This window comes from Podarcis pityusensis (assembly GCF_964106645.2).
Source record: "Podarcis pityusensis genome assembly, chromosome: 10".
Taxonomy (NCBI): domain Eukaryota; kingdom Metazoa; phylum Chordata; class Lepidosauria; order Squamata; family Lacertidae; genus Podarcis; species Podarcis pityusensis.
Window position 1 is genome coordinate 74,915,194 of NC_138035.1, and position 18,067 is coordinate 74,933,260.

Sequence of the window (18,067 nt, forward strand, 5' to 3'; positions counted from 1 at the left end):
TGGATGATCACCGGCGAGGAGGCCCAGGAGCGGCTTGTGGTCAGTGTTGAGGTCAAAAGTCCTGCCGTAGAGGTATTCATGGAACCTCTTCACTCCAGCCACAAGTGCTAGTACCTCCTTGTCGAGCTGGCTGTAATTCCTTTCAGTCAGAGATAGCGTCCTGGAAAAGTAGGCGAGCGGTGCTTCTCCAGCTTAGCAAAGACCTTACCCTCACCCAGGGAATGCAGCAGGTGTTGGACAACAGGAACCGGATAAGTGTGCTGCTGAAGTGCCTTGTTGATCGTGAACTTGTAGTCGGCACAGATTCTTACCGACCCGTCTGGCTTGACAGGCGTGACGATGGGGGTTTCCCACTTGACGTGGTCAACCGGCTCCAAAACTCCTTGGGCGATCAGCTTGTCCAGTTGTTCGTCCACCTTAGCCTTGAGAGCAAAGGGAACCCAGCGTGGCTTTAGCTTGACTTGTGGATCAAGGCTAAAGGAGATGGGCGTACCTGTATATTGCCCCAAAGTGCCGTCAAAAACCTTGGCAAAGTCTTTGACCAGACCCTCAGTCTCTGCATTAGAGATGCAGTTGATGCTGGTGACTTCCAGGCCAAGGGCATCAAACCAGTCTAGCCCTAAGAGGCTTGGCCGCTGACCTTCGACCACCAGCAGTCGGAGCAGGCCCGAAAAATCCTTGAAGGCGATCCGGAACCAGCCAACGCCTACCACGGGAATGTCGTTTCCCTGGTAGTGTCTCAGGTGTACGCTGTGAGAGTCGAGTTGCCTTTTGGATACTCTGGGTACCAGTCTTTTGATGGTGCTCCAAGACATGATGGACAGGGCAGACCCGGTGTCAATCTCCATGTCACATGGAGCTCCTTCAATGAGCACCGTGATGTTCAGCTTGCGTCGCGTAGGCGAGTCGGTTTGGCCAATCATGGTTCCAGAGAGGCAGCGGCAGTTGGTGAGAGCGAAACAGCTTTCCTTGGCGGACTGGAGTGAAGACTTGGACTTGCGAGTTGGTGAAAGGGGGGGTGTCAGACGGAGCCGATCGGCAGACCATAGCGATGTGGCCGCTTCTGGAACACTTCCGACAGATGGCATCTCTGAATCGACACTTGGCACGGGAATGGTTGCCTCCGCAGCCGGCACATTCTGATTGGCCCTTGGACTTCTGTTGGAACTTCCTGCGCTCCCGCTTTGTCTGGTGCACGTCATCGTCTTCACTGGAGGATGCCTCATCACTGCTGGCCTCTTCGTGATGCACTGGAACTGGCTTCCTAGCAAGACGCGGGCTGCTGGCCTTGCGTATCTCCTGGGCGGAGCGTTCGGCAGCTTCCGAGGCCACGGCCTCCTCAATGGCCTTCTGCAGCGTGAGGTCTGGCTTAGTGAGGAGACACCGTTGCAGACGGATGTCCCGGACCCCGCAGACGATTCGATCCCTCAGGGCATCGTCTAAGTCCCGGAACTCGCAGTGCATTGCAGCCTGTCGGAGGGCGGTGGTGTAGTTGTTGATTGACTCCCCCCTCTGCCTGGTTCCGGTGGTAGAATGCATGGCAGGCAGCAATCTTGGACGGCTTTGGCGCACAGTGGTTGCGGAGCTTCTCTTGGATCGTGTCCCATGGTGTTGCCTGGACTGCTTCAGGCGCAACCAATGCTCGGGCCATCTCAAACACCTCAGGCCCACAGAGGCTGAGGAATAGGCCCCGCTTCCGCGCCTTTGATACTTCTGTCAGCTTGTTGGCTTGGAGGTAGCAGTCGAACCGAGCAAGGTAGGAGTCCCATGATTCAGAAGCTGGCGCAAACAGCAGTAGAGGCACAAGTGAAGGCATGATTTCGATGCTGGCGTGGAGGGCGATGGATGGAACACTGTGCTCTAGCCAGAACAGTCAGCTCTGAATTGGTTCTGTTCAGTGATTTCGCTCAGTGATTCAGCTCTGCTCAGAGGGTGACCGCATCTGGCTGTGCTCTGATGTCCATCGATCCCATCCTCGTCGCCAGTGTTAAGTTGTGGGCGAACATATCAGACGACACAGCGATTCTTCAAACAGCTCTTGTTTATTCAGAGGCCAGAACAGAACTGAACTGAAGAGCTCAGTCAGCCTGCTTATATAGAGCTCCAGAACAACGTAACTGTAGCAACTTTCTAAAACTATCCAATCACTGAACATCACTTTCAATCCTTCATTTGCATACAAACTATCCAATCACTGAACGTCATTTTTGATCCTTCATTTGCATAACTATCTACAGTATTCCCCTGCTGGCCCAGGGTGAGAGCTTCAGTACATAACAGTTGATATATCTATTTATAAGAATCTTCAAGTGCTGCAACTCTTCATTCTACCCTGAGACATTTTTGAAAATTGGATAGTGAATTTAGTACTCTCTTTCCTGGACAATTAAGTGGTAATTCTTATGGATATATTTTTTCTGACTCTTTCTTAAGGTAGATATTTGTTATATATGAATATCAACATAAAATTTGGGTATAAAGTAAACAGGTCAAAAGAAGGGAATCTTGAAGAAAAGGTTTTGGGGACTGGGGGGTAAAAATGTTCTTTTTTATTGATGTTAATGTGGAATTAAATTGTGAAAAACAATAAAAAATTATTTAACAATAACAAAGAAGCAATATTCAACTACAACCTTTCTCCTCTGTGGACACAATCCAGCTAAGTTATGCGCATACAGTAGAGCATGGGTTAAGCCACCTCAGACATTCGGGTTCCAAAAAAAGTTTGCAAACCAGATCACTCATTTCCAGGTTTGCGGTGTTTGGGAGCCAAATGTTCAAGTCACAACGTGTTTGAGAATCAAGGTACGACTGTATAAGATGGTTACTTCAAAGAAACATCTAGTTCATCAGTATTTCTCCCCTATTTTCAGTATGCTTGGGTACCACCAGGGAGATGCATCAGAGATCACTCGTGATCCCCAGAGCATGATGTAATTAGAATTGCCAGGAACAGCCTGGAGCTTGTGCTTTTCTCCTTAATACCCCCACAGCTGCAAAATAAGATGGAGGTGCAGCCTGTCTACTTTGTTAATCCCCCAGCTCTGTTGCATCCCATCCCTGCCTACTGCTGAGTCTCACACATTAAGGTTTCACAGATTGCTTAGAAATGCTAAGAATTCAGCAGTATATAAATGCCTTAAAAATAAATATATAAATATTCACTTTCACAGAAGTGAGGCTGTCAACAAGAGTTGGAACTCCAGTTCACAACTTAGGTGCTTTGAGCGGAACAGCTGTCCTTCAATAGGCATGGGCAAAAACAGTTATCTCCACACATGCCTGCTTGTACCCTAAGATAATCACCCTTCTCTGGCTGATTAGTTGCTCTCCCTGTGCAAAGGTCAGAGGGGGCAGGGTTTCTGTTGAGGCAGGTGATTAGCTGTGGGAGGAGCTTATCAGAGCTTAGAATCATAGAATCATAGAATCATAGAGTTGGAAGAGACCACAAGGGCCATCGAGTCCAACCCCCTGCCAAGCAGGAAACACCATCAGAGCACTCCTGACATATGGTTGTCAAGCCTCTGCTTAAAGACCTCCAAAGAAGGAGACTCCACCACACTCCTTGGCAGCAAATTCCACTGTCAAACAGCTCTTACTGTCAGGAAGTTCTTCCTAATGGAAGGTGGAATCTTCTTTCTTGTAGTTTGGATCCAATGCTCTGTGTCCGCTTCTCTGGAGCAGCAGAAAACAACCTTTCTCCCTCCTCTATGTGACATCCTTTTATATATTTGAACATGGCTATCATATCACCCCTTAACCTCCTCTTCTCCAGGCTAAACATGCCCAGCTCCCTTAGCCGTTCCTCATAAGGCATCGTTTCCAGGCCTTTGACCATTTTGGTTGCCCTCCTCTGGACACGTTCCAGTTTGTCAGTGTCCTTCTTGAACTGTGGTGCCCAGAACTGGACACAGTACTCCAGGTGAGGTCTGACCAGAGCAGAATACAGTGGCACTGTTACTTCCCTTGATCTAGATGCTATACTCCTATTGATGCAGCCCGGAATTGCATTCGCTTTTTTAGCTGCCGCGTCACACTGTTGGCTCATGTCAAGTTTGTGGTCAACCAAGACTCCTAGATCCTTTTCACATGAACTGCTCTCAAGCCAGGTGTCACCCATCTTGTATTTGTGCCTCTCATTTTTTTTTGCCCAAGTGCAATACTTTACATTTCTCCCTGTTAAAATTCATCTTGTTTGTTTTGGCCCAGTTCTCTAATCTGTCAAGGTCGTTTTGAAGTGTGATCCTGTCCTCTGGGGTGTTAGCCACCCCTCCCAGTTTGGTGTCATCTGCAAATTTGATCAGGATGCCCTTGAGTCCATCATCTAAGTCGTTGATAAAGATGTTGAATAAGACCGGGCCCAAGACAGAACCCTGTGGCACCCCACTAGTCACTCTTCTCCAGGATGAAGAGGAACCATTGATGAGCACCCTTTGGGTCCGGTCAGTCAGCCAGTTACAAATCCACTGAGTGGTAGCATAGTCAAGACCGCCTTTTACCAGCTTCTTTACAAGAATATCATGGGGCACCTTGTCAAATGCCTTGCTGAAATCAAGGTAGGCTACATCCACTGCATTCCCTTCATCTACCAGGCATGTAATTCTGTCAAAAAACGAGATCAGGTTAGTCTGACATGACTTATTTTTCAGAAATCCATGCTGACTATTGGTGATCACAGCATTCCTTTCTAGGTGCTCACAGACTGTTTGCTTAATGATCTGCTCCAGAATCTTCCCTGGTATTGATGTCAGACTGACTGGGCGGTAATTATTTGGGTCCTCTCTTTTCCCCTTTTTGAAAATAGGGACAACATTTGCCCTCCTCCAGTCTGCCGGGACTTCGCCTGTTCTCCAGGAATTCTCAAAGATGACTGCCAGTGGTTCTGAGATCACCTCTGCCAGTTCTTTTAATACTCTTGGATGCAGTTCATCTGGCCCTGGAGACTTGAATACATCTAAACTAGCCAAGTATTCTTGTACTATCTCCTTAGTTATTCTGGGCTGTGTTTCCTCTGCTGAATCATTTGCTCCAAATTCTTCAGGTCGGGCATTGTTTTCTTTATCGGAGAAGACTGAGGCAAAGAAGGCATTGAGGAGTTCAGCCCTTTCTGTGTGCCCTGTTTGCATTTCACCATCTTCTCCTCTGAGTGACCCCACTGTTTCTTTGTTCTTCCTTTTGCTACGAACATACCCATAAAAGCCTTTTTTGTTGCTTTTAACCTCTCTAGCAAGCCTGAGTTCATTCTGTGCTTTAGCTTTTCTGACTTTGTGTCTACACGTGCTGGCTATTTGTTTGAATTCCTCTTTGGTGGTTTCCCCCCTTTTCCATTTTTTGTACACATCCTTTTAATCTTAACTCAGTTAAATGTTCTTTAGATAGCCACCCTGGCTTCTTTAGGCACCTTCCATGTTTCCGTCTCATTGGTATTGCCTGAAGTTGTGCTTTTACTATCTCCCTCTTAACAAACTCCCAGCCATCATGAACTCCCTTTCCTTTTAGTATTACTGTCCATGGGATCTCACCCAGCACTTCCCTAAGTTTTATGAAGTCGGATTTCTTAAAGTCAAGAAATAGAGTCCTAGTATACTTGGTTGCTCCTTTCCGCTGTATAGTAAACTTCAGAAGAGCATGATCACTCGCGCCTAAAGATCCTTCCACTTCTGCCCCACTAACCAGGTCATCAACATTGGTTAGGACCAGATCTAAAATGGCTGTTCCTCTTGTTGCTTCTCCCACTTTCTGGACAATGAAGTTGCCAGTGAGGAATCTGTTTGACCTTATGCTCTTGGCTGAGTTTGACATCCAACAAATATCCGGGTAATTGAAGTCCCCCATTACTACTATCTCCCTTCCTTTTGCATGCTTGGCCATCTGTTCCAGGAAGGCATCATCTATGTCCTCCGTTTGGCTTGCGGATCTATAGTAAACTCCCACAATGAGGTCACTGTTATTCTTCTCTCCCTTAATTTTGACCCAAATGCTCTCACTTTGGCTTTGAGGTTCTAAATCTTGGATCTCTTCACAGGTATACACATCCCTGACATATAACGCCACTCCTCCTCCTTTCTTGTCTGGTCTGTTTCTCTGAAATAGATTGTATCCCTCCATTATTACATTCCAGTCGTGGGACTTATCCCACCAGGTTTCAGTGATGCCTATTATGTCATATTTAGTTTGCCGTACCAAGAGCTCAAGCTCATCTTGTTTATTTCCCATGCTTTGCGCATTAGTGTACAGACATTGAAGTCCATTAATCATTCCCCCGTGTCTCTTATTTAAGGATTTTTTCCTCCCACCACTAGGTCTGCGTGCTGTTTGCTCCATTTGGTCTATGACATTTGGATGATCATCTTCATCAATTGATAGACTCCTACCTTCAGGAGCACTGTCTCCCTCCCCCACATTAGTCAGTTTAAAGCCCTCCTGATGAGGTTTCTGAGATTTTTGGCAAAAACATTTCTCCCAACCGTTGTGAGGTGCAGCCCATCGCTTGCCAGAAGTCCATCTTCAAGAAACTGCAGTCCGTGATCTAAGAATCCAAACCGTTCCTGTTTACACCATTTGCGAAGCCAGCTGTTCACTTCCACTATTTTCCCCTCTCTCCCTGGGCCACGTCGTTCAACTGGGAGGACAGATGAGATGACAATTTGTGCATTTAATTGCTTCAATTTCCTGCCCAGAGCCTCGTAGTCTCTTTTGATCTTCTGGAGGCTATTGCTGGCAGTGTCATTGGTTCCCACATGAACCAAGAGGAAGCGGTATTTGTCAGTGGGTTTTATGATTCCTTGCAGTCGTTCAGTTACATCTTGGATCTTAGCCCTGGGGAGACAGCACACTTCCCGAGACATCTTGTCAGGCCCACAGATCACTGCTTCTGTTCCCCTCAGTAGGGAATCCCCTATCACCACTACACGTCTCCTCTTAGGTTTGGTCGGGGTTCTTCCGTGAGCTGTCCGTTCCAAGGTCGCCTGCACATTCCCTGAGGACTGACTTTGCTGCTCGTCTTCATATACCTGATCAACTGTAATGAGGGAGAGATCCTCAAATGGAGTCTGCTCTTCGTCTTCCATGCTAGGGGAGAGGACCTCAAAGCGATTGTGTATTTCTAAACAATCAGAGCGAACCCTGGGCCTCCTACTTCTTTGAGTCACGTTTCTCCATATATCTGGCTCCTGTGTTGGTGAACTAGCCTCCTTCTCAGGGGAGTCCCCTGTCTCCTCCTTGGCGGAGACGGTGTGCTCTCTTGCTTCCAAGAAGAGCTCCAGCTCTCTAATTCTTTGCAGCGTAGCCACACATTCCTCCAGTTGCTGGACTTTGTCTTCTGCAGGGCAGCAGCTGAAAAAAGAGCCTCAATGATCTGAGCTGTGGCAGAAAATGGGGAAAGAGGCCTTTTCTGTGGTGGTGCCCCAGTCACAGAATCCTCTCTTCCCCCCATGGAGGCTCACCTGGGGCCTACTTTGTTGTCATTTTGGCGTTTGAATTTCCCCAGGCCTTTTAATCTCAGCATTTTTAATGACATGTTTACATTCTACTGCTGCCATTTTTGTATGATTGTTCTTAATTGTTTTTGTTGTATTTTTGGACTTCATAAGCTGCCCTGAAAACTTATTTGGTAGGGTTGTTGTTGTTGTTGTTGTTTAGTCATTTAGTCGTGTCCGACTCTTCGTGACCCCATGGACCAGAGCATGCCAGGCACTTCTGTCTTCCACTGCCTCCCGCAGTTTAGTCAAACTCATGCTGGTAGCTTCGAGAACACTGTCCAACCATCTCGTCCTCTGTTGTCCCCTTCTCCTTGTGCCCTCCATCTTTCCCAACATCAGGGTCTTTTCCAGGGAGTCTTCTCTTCTCATAAGGTGGCCAAAGTCTTGGAGCCTCAGCTTCACAGTCTGTCCTTCCAGTGAGCACTCAGGGCTGATTTCCTTCAGAATGGAGAGGTTGGATCTTCTTGCAGTCCATGGGACTCTCAAGAGTGTCCTCCAGCACCATAATTCAAAAGCATCAATTCTTCGGCGATCAGCCTTCTTTATGGTCCAGCTTTCACTTCCATACATCACTACTGGGAAAACCATAGCTTTTACTATATGGACCTTTGTTGGCAAGGTGATGTCTCTGCTTTTTAAGATGCTGTCTAGGTTTGCCATTGCCTTCCTCCCAAGAAGCAGGCGTCTTTTAATTTCGTGGCTGCTGTCACCATCTGCAGTGATCATGGAGCCCAAGAAAGTAAAATCTGTCACTGCCTCCATTTCTTCCCCTTCTATTTGCCAGGAGGTGATGGGACCAGTGGCCATGATCTTCGTTTTTTTGATGTTGAGCTTCAGACCATATTTTGCGCTCTCCTCTTTCACCCTCATTAAAAGGTTCTTTAATTCCTCCTCACTTTCTGCCTTCAAGGTTGTGTCATCTGCATATCTGAGGTTGATGATATTTCTACCGGCAATCTTAATTCCGGCTAGGGATTCATCCAGCCCAGCATTTCGCATGATGAATTATGCATATAAGTTAAATAAGCAGGGAGACAATATACAGCCTTGTCATACTCCTTTCCCAATGTTGAACCAATCAGTTGTTCCATATCCAGTTCTAACTGTAGCTTCTTGTCCCACATAGAGATTTCTCAGGAGTCAGATCAGGCACTCCCATTTCTTTAAGAACTTGCCATAGTTTGCTGTGGTCGACACAGTCAAAGGCTTTTGCATAGTCAATGAAGCAGAAGTAGATGTCTTTCTGGAACTCTCTAGCTTTCTCCATAATCCAGCGCATGTTTGCAATTTGGTCTCTGGTTCCTCTGCCTCTTCTAAATCCAGCTTGCACTTCTGGGAGTTCTCGGTCCACATACTGCTTGAGCCTTCCTTGTAGAATTTTTAGCATAACCTTGCTAGCGTGTGAAATGAATGCAATTGTGCGGTAGTTGGAGCATTCTTTGTCACTTCCCTTCTTTGGGATTGGGATGTAGATTGATCTTCTCCAGTCCTCTGGCCACTGCTGAGTTTTCCAAACTTGCTGGCATATTGAGTGTAGCACCTTAACAGCATCATCTTTTAAAATTTTAAATAGTTCAGCTGGAATACCATCACTTCCACTGGCCTTGTTATTTGCAGTGCTTTCTAAGGCCCGTTTGACTTCACTCTCCAGGATGTCTGGCTCAAGGTCAGTAACCACACTACGTGTGGTGTACGAGCCATCCATTTCTTTCTGGTATAATTCCTCTGTGTATTCTTGCCACCTCTTCTTGATGTCTTCTGCTTCTGTTAGGTCCTTACCACTTTTGTCCTTTATTATGGTAATCTTTGTACGAAATGTTCCTTTCATATCTCCAATTTTATTGAACAGATCTCTGGTTCTTCCCATTCTGTTGATTTCCTCTATTTCTTTGCATTGCTCATTTAAGAAGGCCTTCTTGTCTCTCCTTGCTATTTTTTGGAAATCTGCATTCAATTTCCTGTATCTTTCACTATCTCCCTCGCATTTTGCTTGCCTTCTCTCTCCCGCTATTTGTAAGGCCTCATTGGACAGCCACTTTGCTTTCTTGCATTTCTTTTTCATTGGGATGGTTTTCGTTGCTGCCTCCTGTATAATGTTGCGAGCCTCCATCCATAGTTCTTCAAGCACTCTGTCCAGCAAATCTAAATCCTTAAACCTGTTCTTCACTTCCACTGTGTATTCATAAGGGATTTGATTTAGATTGTATCTTACTGGCCCAGTGGTTTTTCCTACTTTCTTCAGTTTAAGCTTTAATTTTGCTATAAGAAGCTGATGATCTGAGCCACAGTCAGCTCCAGGTCTTGTTTTTGCTGACTGTATAGAGCTTCTCCATCTTTGGCTGCAGAGAATATAATCAATCTGATTTCGATGCTGCCCATCTGGTGATGTCCATGTGTAGAGTCGTCTCCTGTGTTGTTGGAAAAGAGTGTTTGTGATGACCAGCTTGTTCTCTTGACAGAACTCTATTAGCCTTTGCCCTGCTTCGTTTTGATCTCCAAGGCCAAACTTGTCAGTTGTTCCTTTTATCTCTTGACTCCCTACTTTAGCATTCCAATCCCTTATAATGAGAAGAACATCCTTCTTTGGTGTCACTTCTATAAGGTCTTGTAAGTCTTCATAAAATTGGTCAATTTCAGTTTCTTCAGCACCAGTAGTTGGTGCATAAACTTGGATTACTGTGATGTTAAAAGGTCTGCCTTGGATTCGTATCGAGATCATTCTATCATTTTTAAGATTGCATCCCAGTACAGCTTTCGCCACTCTTTTGTTGACTATGAGGGCCACTCCATTTCTTTTACGGGTTTCTTGCCCACAGTAGTAGATATGATAGTTATCCGAACTGAATTCGCCCATTCCTGTCCATTTTAGTTCACTGATGCCCAGGATGTCAATATTTATTCTTGCCATCTCATTTTTGACCACATCCAACTTACCCAGGTTCATGGTTCTTACATTCCAAGTTCCTATGCAATATTTTTCTTTACAGCATTGGACTTTCCTTTCACTTCCAGGCATATCTGCAACTGAGCTTTGGGCCCAGCCGCTTCATCAGCTCTGAATCTACTTGTACTTGTCCTCCGCTCTTCCCCAGTAGCATGTTGGATGCTTTCCGACCTGAGGGGCTCATCTTCCAGCGTCATAACTTTTATATGCCTGTTGTCTTTGTCCATGGAGTTTTCTTGGCAGGGATACTGGAGTGGCTTGCCAGTTCCTCCTCCAGGTGGATCACGTTTGGTCAAAACTCTCCACTATGACCTGTTCATCTTGGGTGCCCTGCTCGGCATAGTTCATAGCTTCTCTGAGTTATTCAAGCCCCTTCGCCACGGCAAGGCAGTGATAAAAATTGCTAAATAAATATCTGAGGAAAGTGAGAGAGCATTTCATGTTCAGGAGGACAGAGAAAGTTGTAGATGTGTGTACAGCTCTCAGTGTGGGACTGGACAAAGGCCACAAATATGAACTTTAAATTCATCACTAAATATGAAATATGAAGCACCTCTAGCTTTTGCAGCCTGCTTTCCCTGCTCAGTTTCGCAGGCCATTTGTATTCTCCCTGCCATCTCTGACTGATCTATGGCAAATTTGGAGTCTTTGCTCTAGCAAGTAGGAGCATGAAGAGGACAAAATGATTAGGACAAAATGAATGGTGAGGCACTGCTGCCACATCTTTTTATTCAGTGGAAAAATTAAAGTGGCAATGCAGTTCTCCGGGTTGCAAACTTGCAACCCTATTTCCTGAAAATATTTCCCTAATGTTTGAACAGGTATGTATTCATTGTATTTGTGTCACCTCCTTCTTACAAAATTTCCTGAGAACACCAGCTGCAACTTACTATAGTCCTGAGAGGTAAGCAAGGCTCACTGGATTTACAGAAGCTGTCCAAGTTTCTGATTTGATCCCGGAATGCCCCACTTTTCCTTAGGATGTTCCTATTTTCATGATGATGAGTATGATAAAATAAAATAGGATGTCCCTATTTTCAGCTGAGAAATGTTGGAGGGTATGCATGTGTTGGGATTCCAACTCCTACCCCCCTTCACTGTTTAGCGTGCAGGCGAGGGCCAATAGGAGTTGAATTCCAGCAGCACCTGGGAGCCGTGGGTTTGTTTCTCCATTCCTGCCAGGGCTGTAGGCTCAGGGCAGAAGTGCTCATTTTGCTTTTGCAGATTACAGAAATGGGGTTAGGCAGAGACTTGCTCCAGATCCCAAGACATAGCTGAGTGGGGATTTGAACCTAATAATGTAAACCTTACTTTGAAGGCCAACATTCTAGGCATAGCTCTTTGTTGCACAGCCTGCAACAACGAGCAAGAATAAAACTGCCATGTAAAGGAAACCAACAGCTCTATTACAATCTTGCCTTTTATGGTTAACAGAACTAAGGATGGTTCATGTCCCTTTGAGACAAGACATAAGTAAATTATTCCACGTAAAACAGAAATGAAATCTACAAAATGCACAGCAGTGCTCAAAATAGGTGGCAACTTCTTCTAGCCTGCAGATAAGACGCCAGGAAGTTCACTTTTCAGAAATAGATATGTAACTATATTTTTTAGTAAAAATTTGCTGTGCTGGTCCTGTTATCAGAGAAAGCTACAATATGGTCAGAGGACTAGCAGTGATTGTCCCCCCCATCTTTTCTTTTCTTTTCTTTTTAAAGCCCCACCTCCAGTGGGGAGGAGGTGCAGGGACCATGAGATGCTAGGGAGAGCCCCAACACAGAGCCTGAGCAAAGTGGAGGGGAGGGGAGGCAAGTCCCCCTTTGCCAGCGCTCCTTCTGCGCAGTAGGTTTGGGCGCAGAGAGGGGAGGAGAAGGATGGGGGTCACACGACTGTTATGCTGGGAGAGGTACAAGGACCGGCCACTCCCAGATTCTGCTAGTGACTGAGCCAGACATGAACTTGTGATGCTCTTCACTGTAAATAGTTTTGCACTAATAATAAAGCCTGGAAAAGACAGGTTGGAGTCTTGCCTGTTTGCTCTCAAGCAACCACACCGGCAGCTGACAGTAATGCATGCCTTTTATTTGAAGCATGATCAATTGAAAATGAGAAGGGCAAAGATGTTCTACTCCAGGAAGGGGAATTTGCAACTTAAATCCACTAGGCATTATTAGCACAGGAAATAGGCCAAGACATCTCACCCACAGACATCACAAAGAGCCGATGCAATGAATTTGCTTCATTTAACTGACTGGTCAGAGGTCTGTAAGGGAATCAGCCCTCTGGGATAGTGCAATTAGATTTTTTTTCCTCCATGCAACTGACAACTGTGTGACCAACAAACATTATTTCCAGTTGCAGATTGAAGAGTGGGACCGTAATTCAAAAGCCTTCAGTTCTCCCCTAAAATGAGAGTCAGAGGATGTCCACCTGGGGGTGGGGATATTAGTGGCTCTTCAGATGTGCCGATTCAGCAGATCTCACACACATACTGACTCTGGAAGGTGCACATTAGTCTTACCAAGAAGAAGGGTGGGTGGGTGGGTGAGAGAGAGAGAGAGAGAGAGAGGGAGAGAGACTCAGCCCTGAGAATGAGATGGCAGGTTGGGGGAATAGCCCCTGCAAATCTTCTGTTAAATCTGCTTCATACCTGCCAAAGACTAGGATGAAAGCAATAACCCAAAAGAACATTCTGTGCAAAAGAAGACAGGGAAGACAGGGAATATAGCTTTATGAATACACATAGTAAACCTGGCCTGCAGATTTGATTTGCCCTCAAGGGCTCTCCAACTTTTTGTTGCAAAATTCCAGCAGCAGCTACACACAAGTTCTTATCTTGCTTAGGTGGGAACTTTTCTATGGGCATGATTTAAAGGGAAGGGGGAGGGGGAGAATCAATCCAGAATGTTGCCACAAAAGTTGCCAAAAATTTTTTTAATGTCAACAACTAGCCCATACAAGACAGAAGAGCCAGGTAAAAGCTGGTTGGCAGAATTTAGAGTAATGAACAATCTTAGTCCCCGACTGAAAATAAACACAAATAAATTTGCTCAATTCCTTCCTCTATTATCATTGCCTCTTCCTTCTCTTTGGTGTCACTGTCAATATGAAATATACATTGCAAGCTCTGGTGTGTGGGGGATCACTCTGGGGGGGGGGGGAAATCACCTATTTGCAATTTATCATTTCATCATGCGAAAGCTGGACTGGATGAATCTCAAGCCGGAATTAAGATTGCTGGAAGAAATATCAACAACCTCAGATATGCAGATGACAAAACTTTGATGGCAGAAAGTCAGGAGGAATTAAAGAACCTTTTAATGAGGGTGAAAGAGGAGAGTGCAAAATATGGTCTGAAGTTCAACATCAAAAAAACGAAGATCATGGCCACTGGTCCCATCACCTCCTGGCCAATAGAAGGGGAAGAAACGGAGGCAGTGAGAGATTTTACTTTCTTGGGCTCCATGATCACTGCAGATGGTGACAGCAGTCACAAAATTAAAAGATGCCTGCTTCTTGGGAGAAAAGCGATGACAAACCTAGACAACATCTTAAAAAGCAGAGACATCACCTTGCCGACAAAGGTCCGTATAGGTAAAGCTATGGTTTTCCCAGTAGTGATGTATGGAAGTGAGAGCTGGACCATCAAGAAGGCTGATCGCCAAAGAATTGATGCTTTTGAATTATGGTGCTTGAGAGTCCCCTGGACTGCAAGAAGATCAAACCTCTCCATTCTGAAGGAAATCAGCCCTGAGTGCTCACTGGAAGGACAGATCGTGAAGCTGAGGCTCCAGTACTTTGGCCACCTCATGAGCAGAGAAGACTCCCTGGAAAAGACCCTGATGTTGGGAAAGATGGAGGGCACAAGGCAAAGGGGACAACAGAGGATGAGATGGTTGGACAGTGTTCTGGAAGCTACAAACTTGAGTTTGACCAAGCTGCAGGAGGCAGTGGAAGACCGAAGTGCCTGGCGTGCTCTGGTCCACGGGGTCACAAAGTCGGACACGACTAAATGACTAAACAACAACAAAAGTAATATACATAAATTGTTGATAAGATCAGATGTTAAAAACAAGGCCACCTAAACATTATCAAAATATGTATAAATGCAGTAGTTTAAATATATATATATATATATATATATATATATATATATATAATGAAGCGGCAGCCAGAGCCGATCTGAGCAGAGATGTGGTATGCTGACAGGGCAGAGGTGCTGGCTTGCCCCCATTATTGAGGGGGCTGACGTCACGTGACACGCTGACGCGGTGCATGTGATGTTACTGCTTAATATTGAGGGGGCCTAGCCCCCTCCTTAACATTTGATGGGGCCAAAAGTGCCTTGGCCCCTGCAACTGGTGCACCTGTGACAAGATGTTACAGCAATCATGCTGCAGCATTCTGTACCAGCTGCAGTTTTGGAGCAGTGCAAAGGAAGCCCCACATAGAGTACATTGGGGTTATTTAGTCTTGAAGTCCTCAGTGCCTGGACTACTATGGTCAAGCTATCCCAGTCCAGAAAAAGCCACAGCTGTCATACCACCCAAAGATGACAAAGGCACTCTTAGCCTCCCAGACTATGCTGATGTTTTTTTGCCTTTTTTTGTTGCTTTTGTTGGGGGTGGTTACCTGTTTTATTGCAAACATAATACTTTTATCTACACTGTGTTTCACGCAATTTGTAAAACTACTCCACACTGAACTTTTTTTCAATTTTTCCAAAATTTCCATTTTTTTCTGGAAAAAAACAGGGGGAGAAACGTTTTTTCCTCATGGCTTCAAAATTTCCAGAACTTTTACATCTCTAGTCTGACCACGACAAGAGAGTGTTTGGCACGACCTCCACCACCTTTTGTCCACCCCAGGTAAAAAACTACATTTGGGTGTGCAGTCCATGGTGTATTGGAGCAATGCCCACTTGTGACAGCCATGTCATGGGGGACATGAAGTCCTGAACCAGCCCAAGAGCAGTCTCTGCATGGCCCCCAACCACCACTTTAGAGACCACCTTGGCCTGATTGGTCTGGGAGACCACTGAGTAGCAGGGGGGCTGAACACCAGCAGCATCCCCAATCTTCTCTCTGACCCAACATCAGAAACAAGCCCTCTTAGTCCATCCCAAGATCAAGAGGTTTTCCGGCAAATGAGATGGACAATGACAACCCCGCCAACCTTCTAGTCTGGCCTGGTGCTAAATCAAGTACCTGGATGGGGACAACCAAGTTAGGCTGTTGCTTCTCAGGATGGGGAGGTGGTCACTGTGGCCCAAATGCATTGACAGATTGGCTCTGCCAGTGTGTTTGCACCACACTGACTTCCTGCCACCTCACACAGCCCTCTTGGTAAACAACAGCAACCTACAAGCTGGGAAGCTGGCAGAGTGCCTCACCCAGCAAGCTGTTTCTAGCACTTGAGCCTGCTGTCTGAGAATCAGAAGTCAAAAGTTCTCTCAGCCACTATGAGTAGTTGTGTTGTTCTTTGGATCCCAGCCATTGTCAAAGAGATGCAATATCTCGAGAAGAGAAAGACTTGCTTGCTAGATCAGATCAAGGATCCATCTACATCAACATTCCATTTTGAACATGGCCATCAGCCCCTGCAGTTTGTTCCTACCATCAGGTATCCACAGTTTCTCCCTGTGACTTGTGCCCAGAGTCTTGTAGCTGAAGGAAATGGAATAATTTCAGCCTCCAATGAGGCAATTCCACCACCACCTCATAAGAGTACCTGGATGCTGAAGAGTTGTAGTATTCCGGCGGAACGTGCATCTTCCTTGCTTTGTCCCTTGGTTCCAGGGTAGTCTTCTTGGAATCAGCAAATAAAGATTTGATGTAGTCCTGACCTTGTCCAAGTGCATCACTCCCAAAGCTGGAAATGCTGGAGCAAGGAGGGAATTGTTTTTGTAGCAAAAAGCTGCTGCTGCTGGGGGCTGGTAAGCAAAAGAGTAACAGCGAGAAATATATAATGTAATTTTTAAAAAGGGGGAGAGGGAGAGACTAACATTCGGAACAGTTTATGGAAATGAATTTGCATAATCTAATTTACTTTCTGTTAGTTCCACCGTTAATGTGAAACGGTGCTCCCTGAGCCTCTCGCAAACCTATGGCTATAAAATGAGACACAGCTGGTAAAGAGAATTTTTGCTAGTGACATGCAGATTTATTACCTTGCTGGAATTACCTTCAGTAGCTAAAACATAATAAATGGGGCCATCAGTGGAATAGCTGTTTCCATAAAATTGCTTGGTGGGTAGAAGGTATAGCTTCAGCCGGAAGCCAGTAATGAATCTATTGAACCTTCTTCCACCTACGTAATGATGGTGCTAATATCTCCTAATAGGACTACTATTATTGTGTTTTTCTCCTACTCCTTTTACAGTTCTCTGTTGGACAGTTGGGAAACTTCCCCTTGGCACCAGACAAAAGGTTATCTTCACAGGAGGCAACATTCTGGAGCCACCTCAAGGATATCCCCATGGCAGCCAACTTGGAGGCAGCTCAAGCCAGGACTGGCCAACTGTGGGGTTTTTTGCGGGGGTGGGGTGAGAATAATCTGAAGATGTTTAGGGAGTATGCTGTAAGAAAGTTTAAGAGCAGTAGAGAGAGGGAAGTGCTTATGTTAGCGCAACATGGATTATGTTGACACTGTCAAATATTGTGTGTTGGTAGTTGGAATCTTGGAAGTGTGGATCATGGGAATTATTTTCTAAGAAGCTGTGCTATCCTAGGAAAAAGCTTCAAAAATCCAAAACCAACCATCGTGCAGTTAAATGTCTGAAGGAAGGAATATTTTGCTTTTAATTTTTGTAGCCTCAAAACTAGTCTGGTTTCTAGTTACAGTCCTCAGACAGAACTTTTCCAACAGCTTTTTTTATTGCATATGCAAGGATCTTTGCTTCCATATTTCCATAATAAAAGGTGTTATACAGGAAAAGGCAATATTTATTCGGCACTGTTCAGATAGAGCATAAGCTTCCAATTTTAGGTAATGTACAAGTCTTCTTAGTAGCAAATGAAAAGTCGGTATAATCCATAGTGTGTGTGTGTGTGTGTGTGTGTGTGTGTGTGTGAGAGAGAGAGAGAGAGAGAGAGAGAGAGAGAGAGAGTACTGAGGCACACAGAGGAAGCCAAAACAGATGTGTGTGCATTAGCAGGGTGTTGATTTTGTACATGATGAGCATTACCCAAGAGGGGATATGGTGGCCAAAATGCAGCTTAATAACCACTAATCTCCATATTGAAGAAACTAGGCAAGTTGGGTTCTGTGTTGCTGCTGTTTTTCCTGTGCAGAGATGGGACTGGCAGTAGAATGAGCAGCCTGAACCAAAACTCCTAGGCTAATTTTGTCTTGTCAGTCTGGAAATGCATCCAAGGGGAGCTTCATGGGGTTTCTGAATTGAGAATGTTCAAAGAAGAGGAAATTGTGGCATTCGGCGTCATTTGGGTGGGCAGGGATGGGTCTGTAATTAATCGTGGTGAGTTGGGTTAGAAACCTGGTAGATGTTTAATTAATTCAAATAAATTATCTGCAGTCTATTAGTGAAAATTAATTATAGATCAGACTTGGAGAGTATGTCATCATAGGGATGAGCAAATCTGCAATTTCAGTTTCTTTCAGTTTCTCATTTTTCTAATCTTAA

General features: G+C 45.3%; 1 protein-coding gene across 11 annotated transcripts in view; it reads right to left on the reverse strand.

Moving 5' to 3' along the window:
• The window catches only part of LMNTD1 (lamin tail domain containing 1), a 242,816-nt gene that overhangs the window by 142,697 nt on the left and 82,052 nt on the right, over positions 1–18,067 (reverse strand). For all 11 annotated transcript variants that reach the window (XR_013991153.1, XR_013991154.1, XM_081023708.1 and 8 more), the window contains exon 5: positions 16,156–16,357. Coding sequence is in view for 9 of the 11 variants with exons in the window: in XM_081023708.1 (XP_080879834.1) it covers positions 16,156–16,357 (202 nt within the window). In the remaining 2 variants the exon portion in view is untranslated. The remainder of the gene's footprint in view (positions 1–16,155; positions 16,358–18,067) is intronic.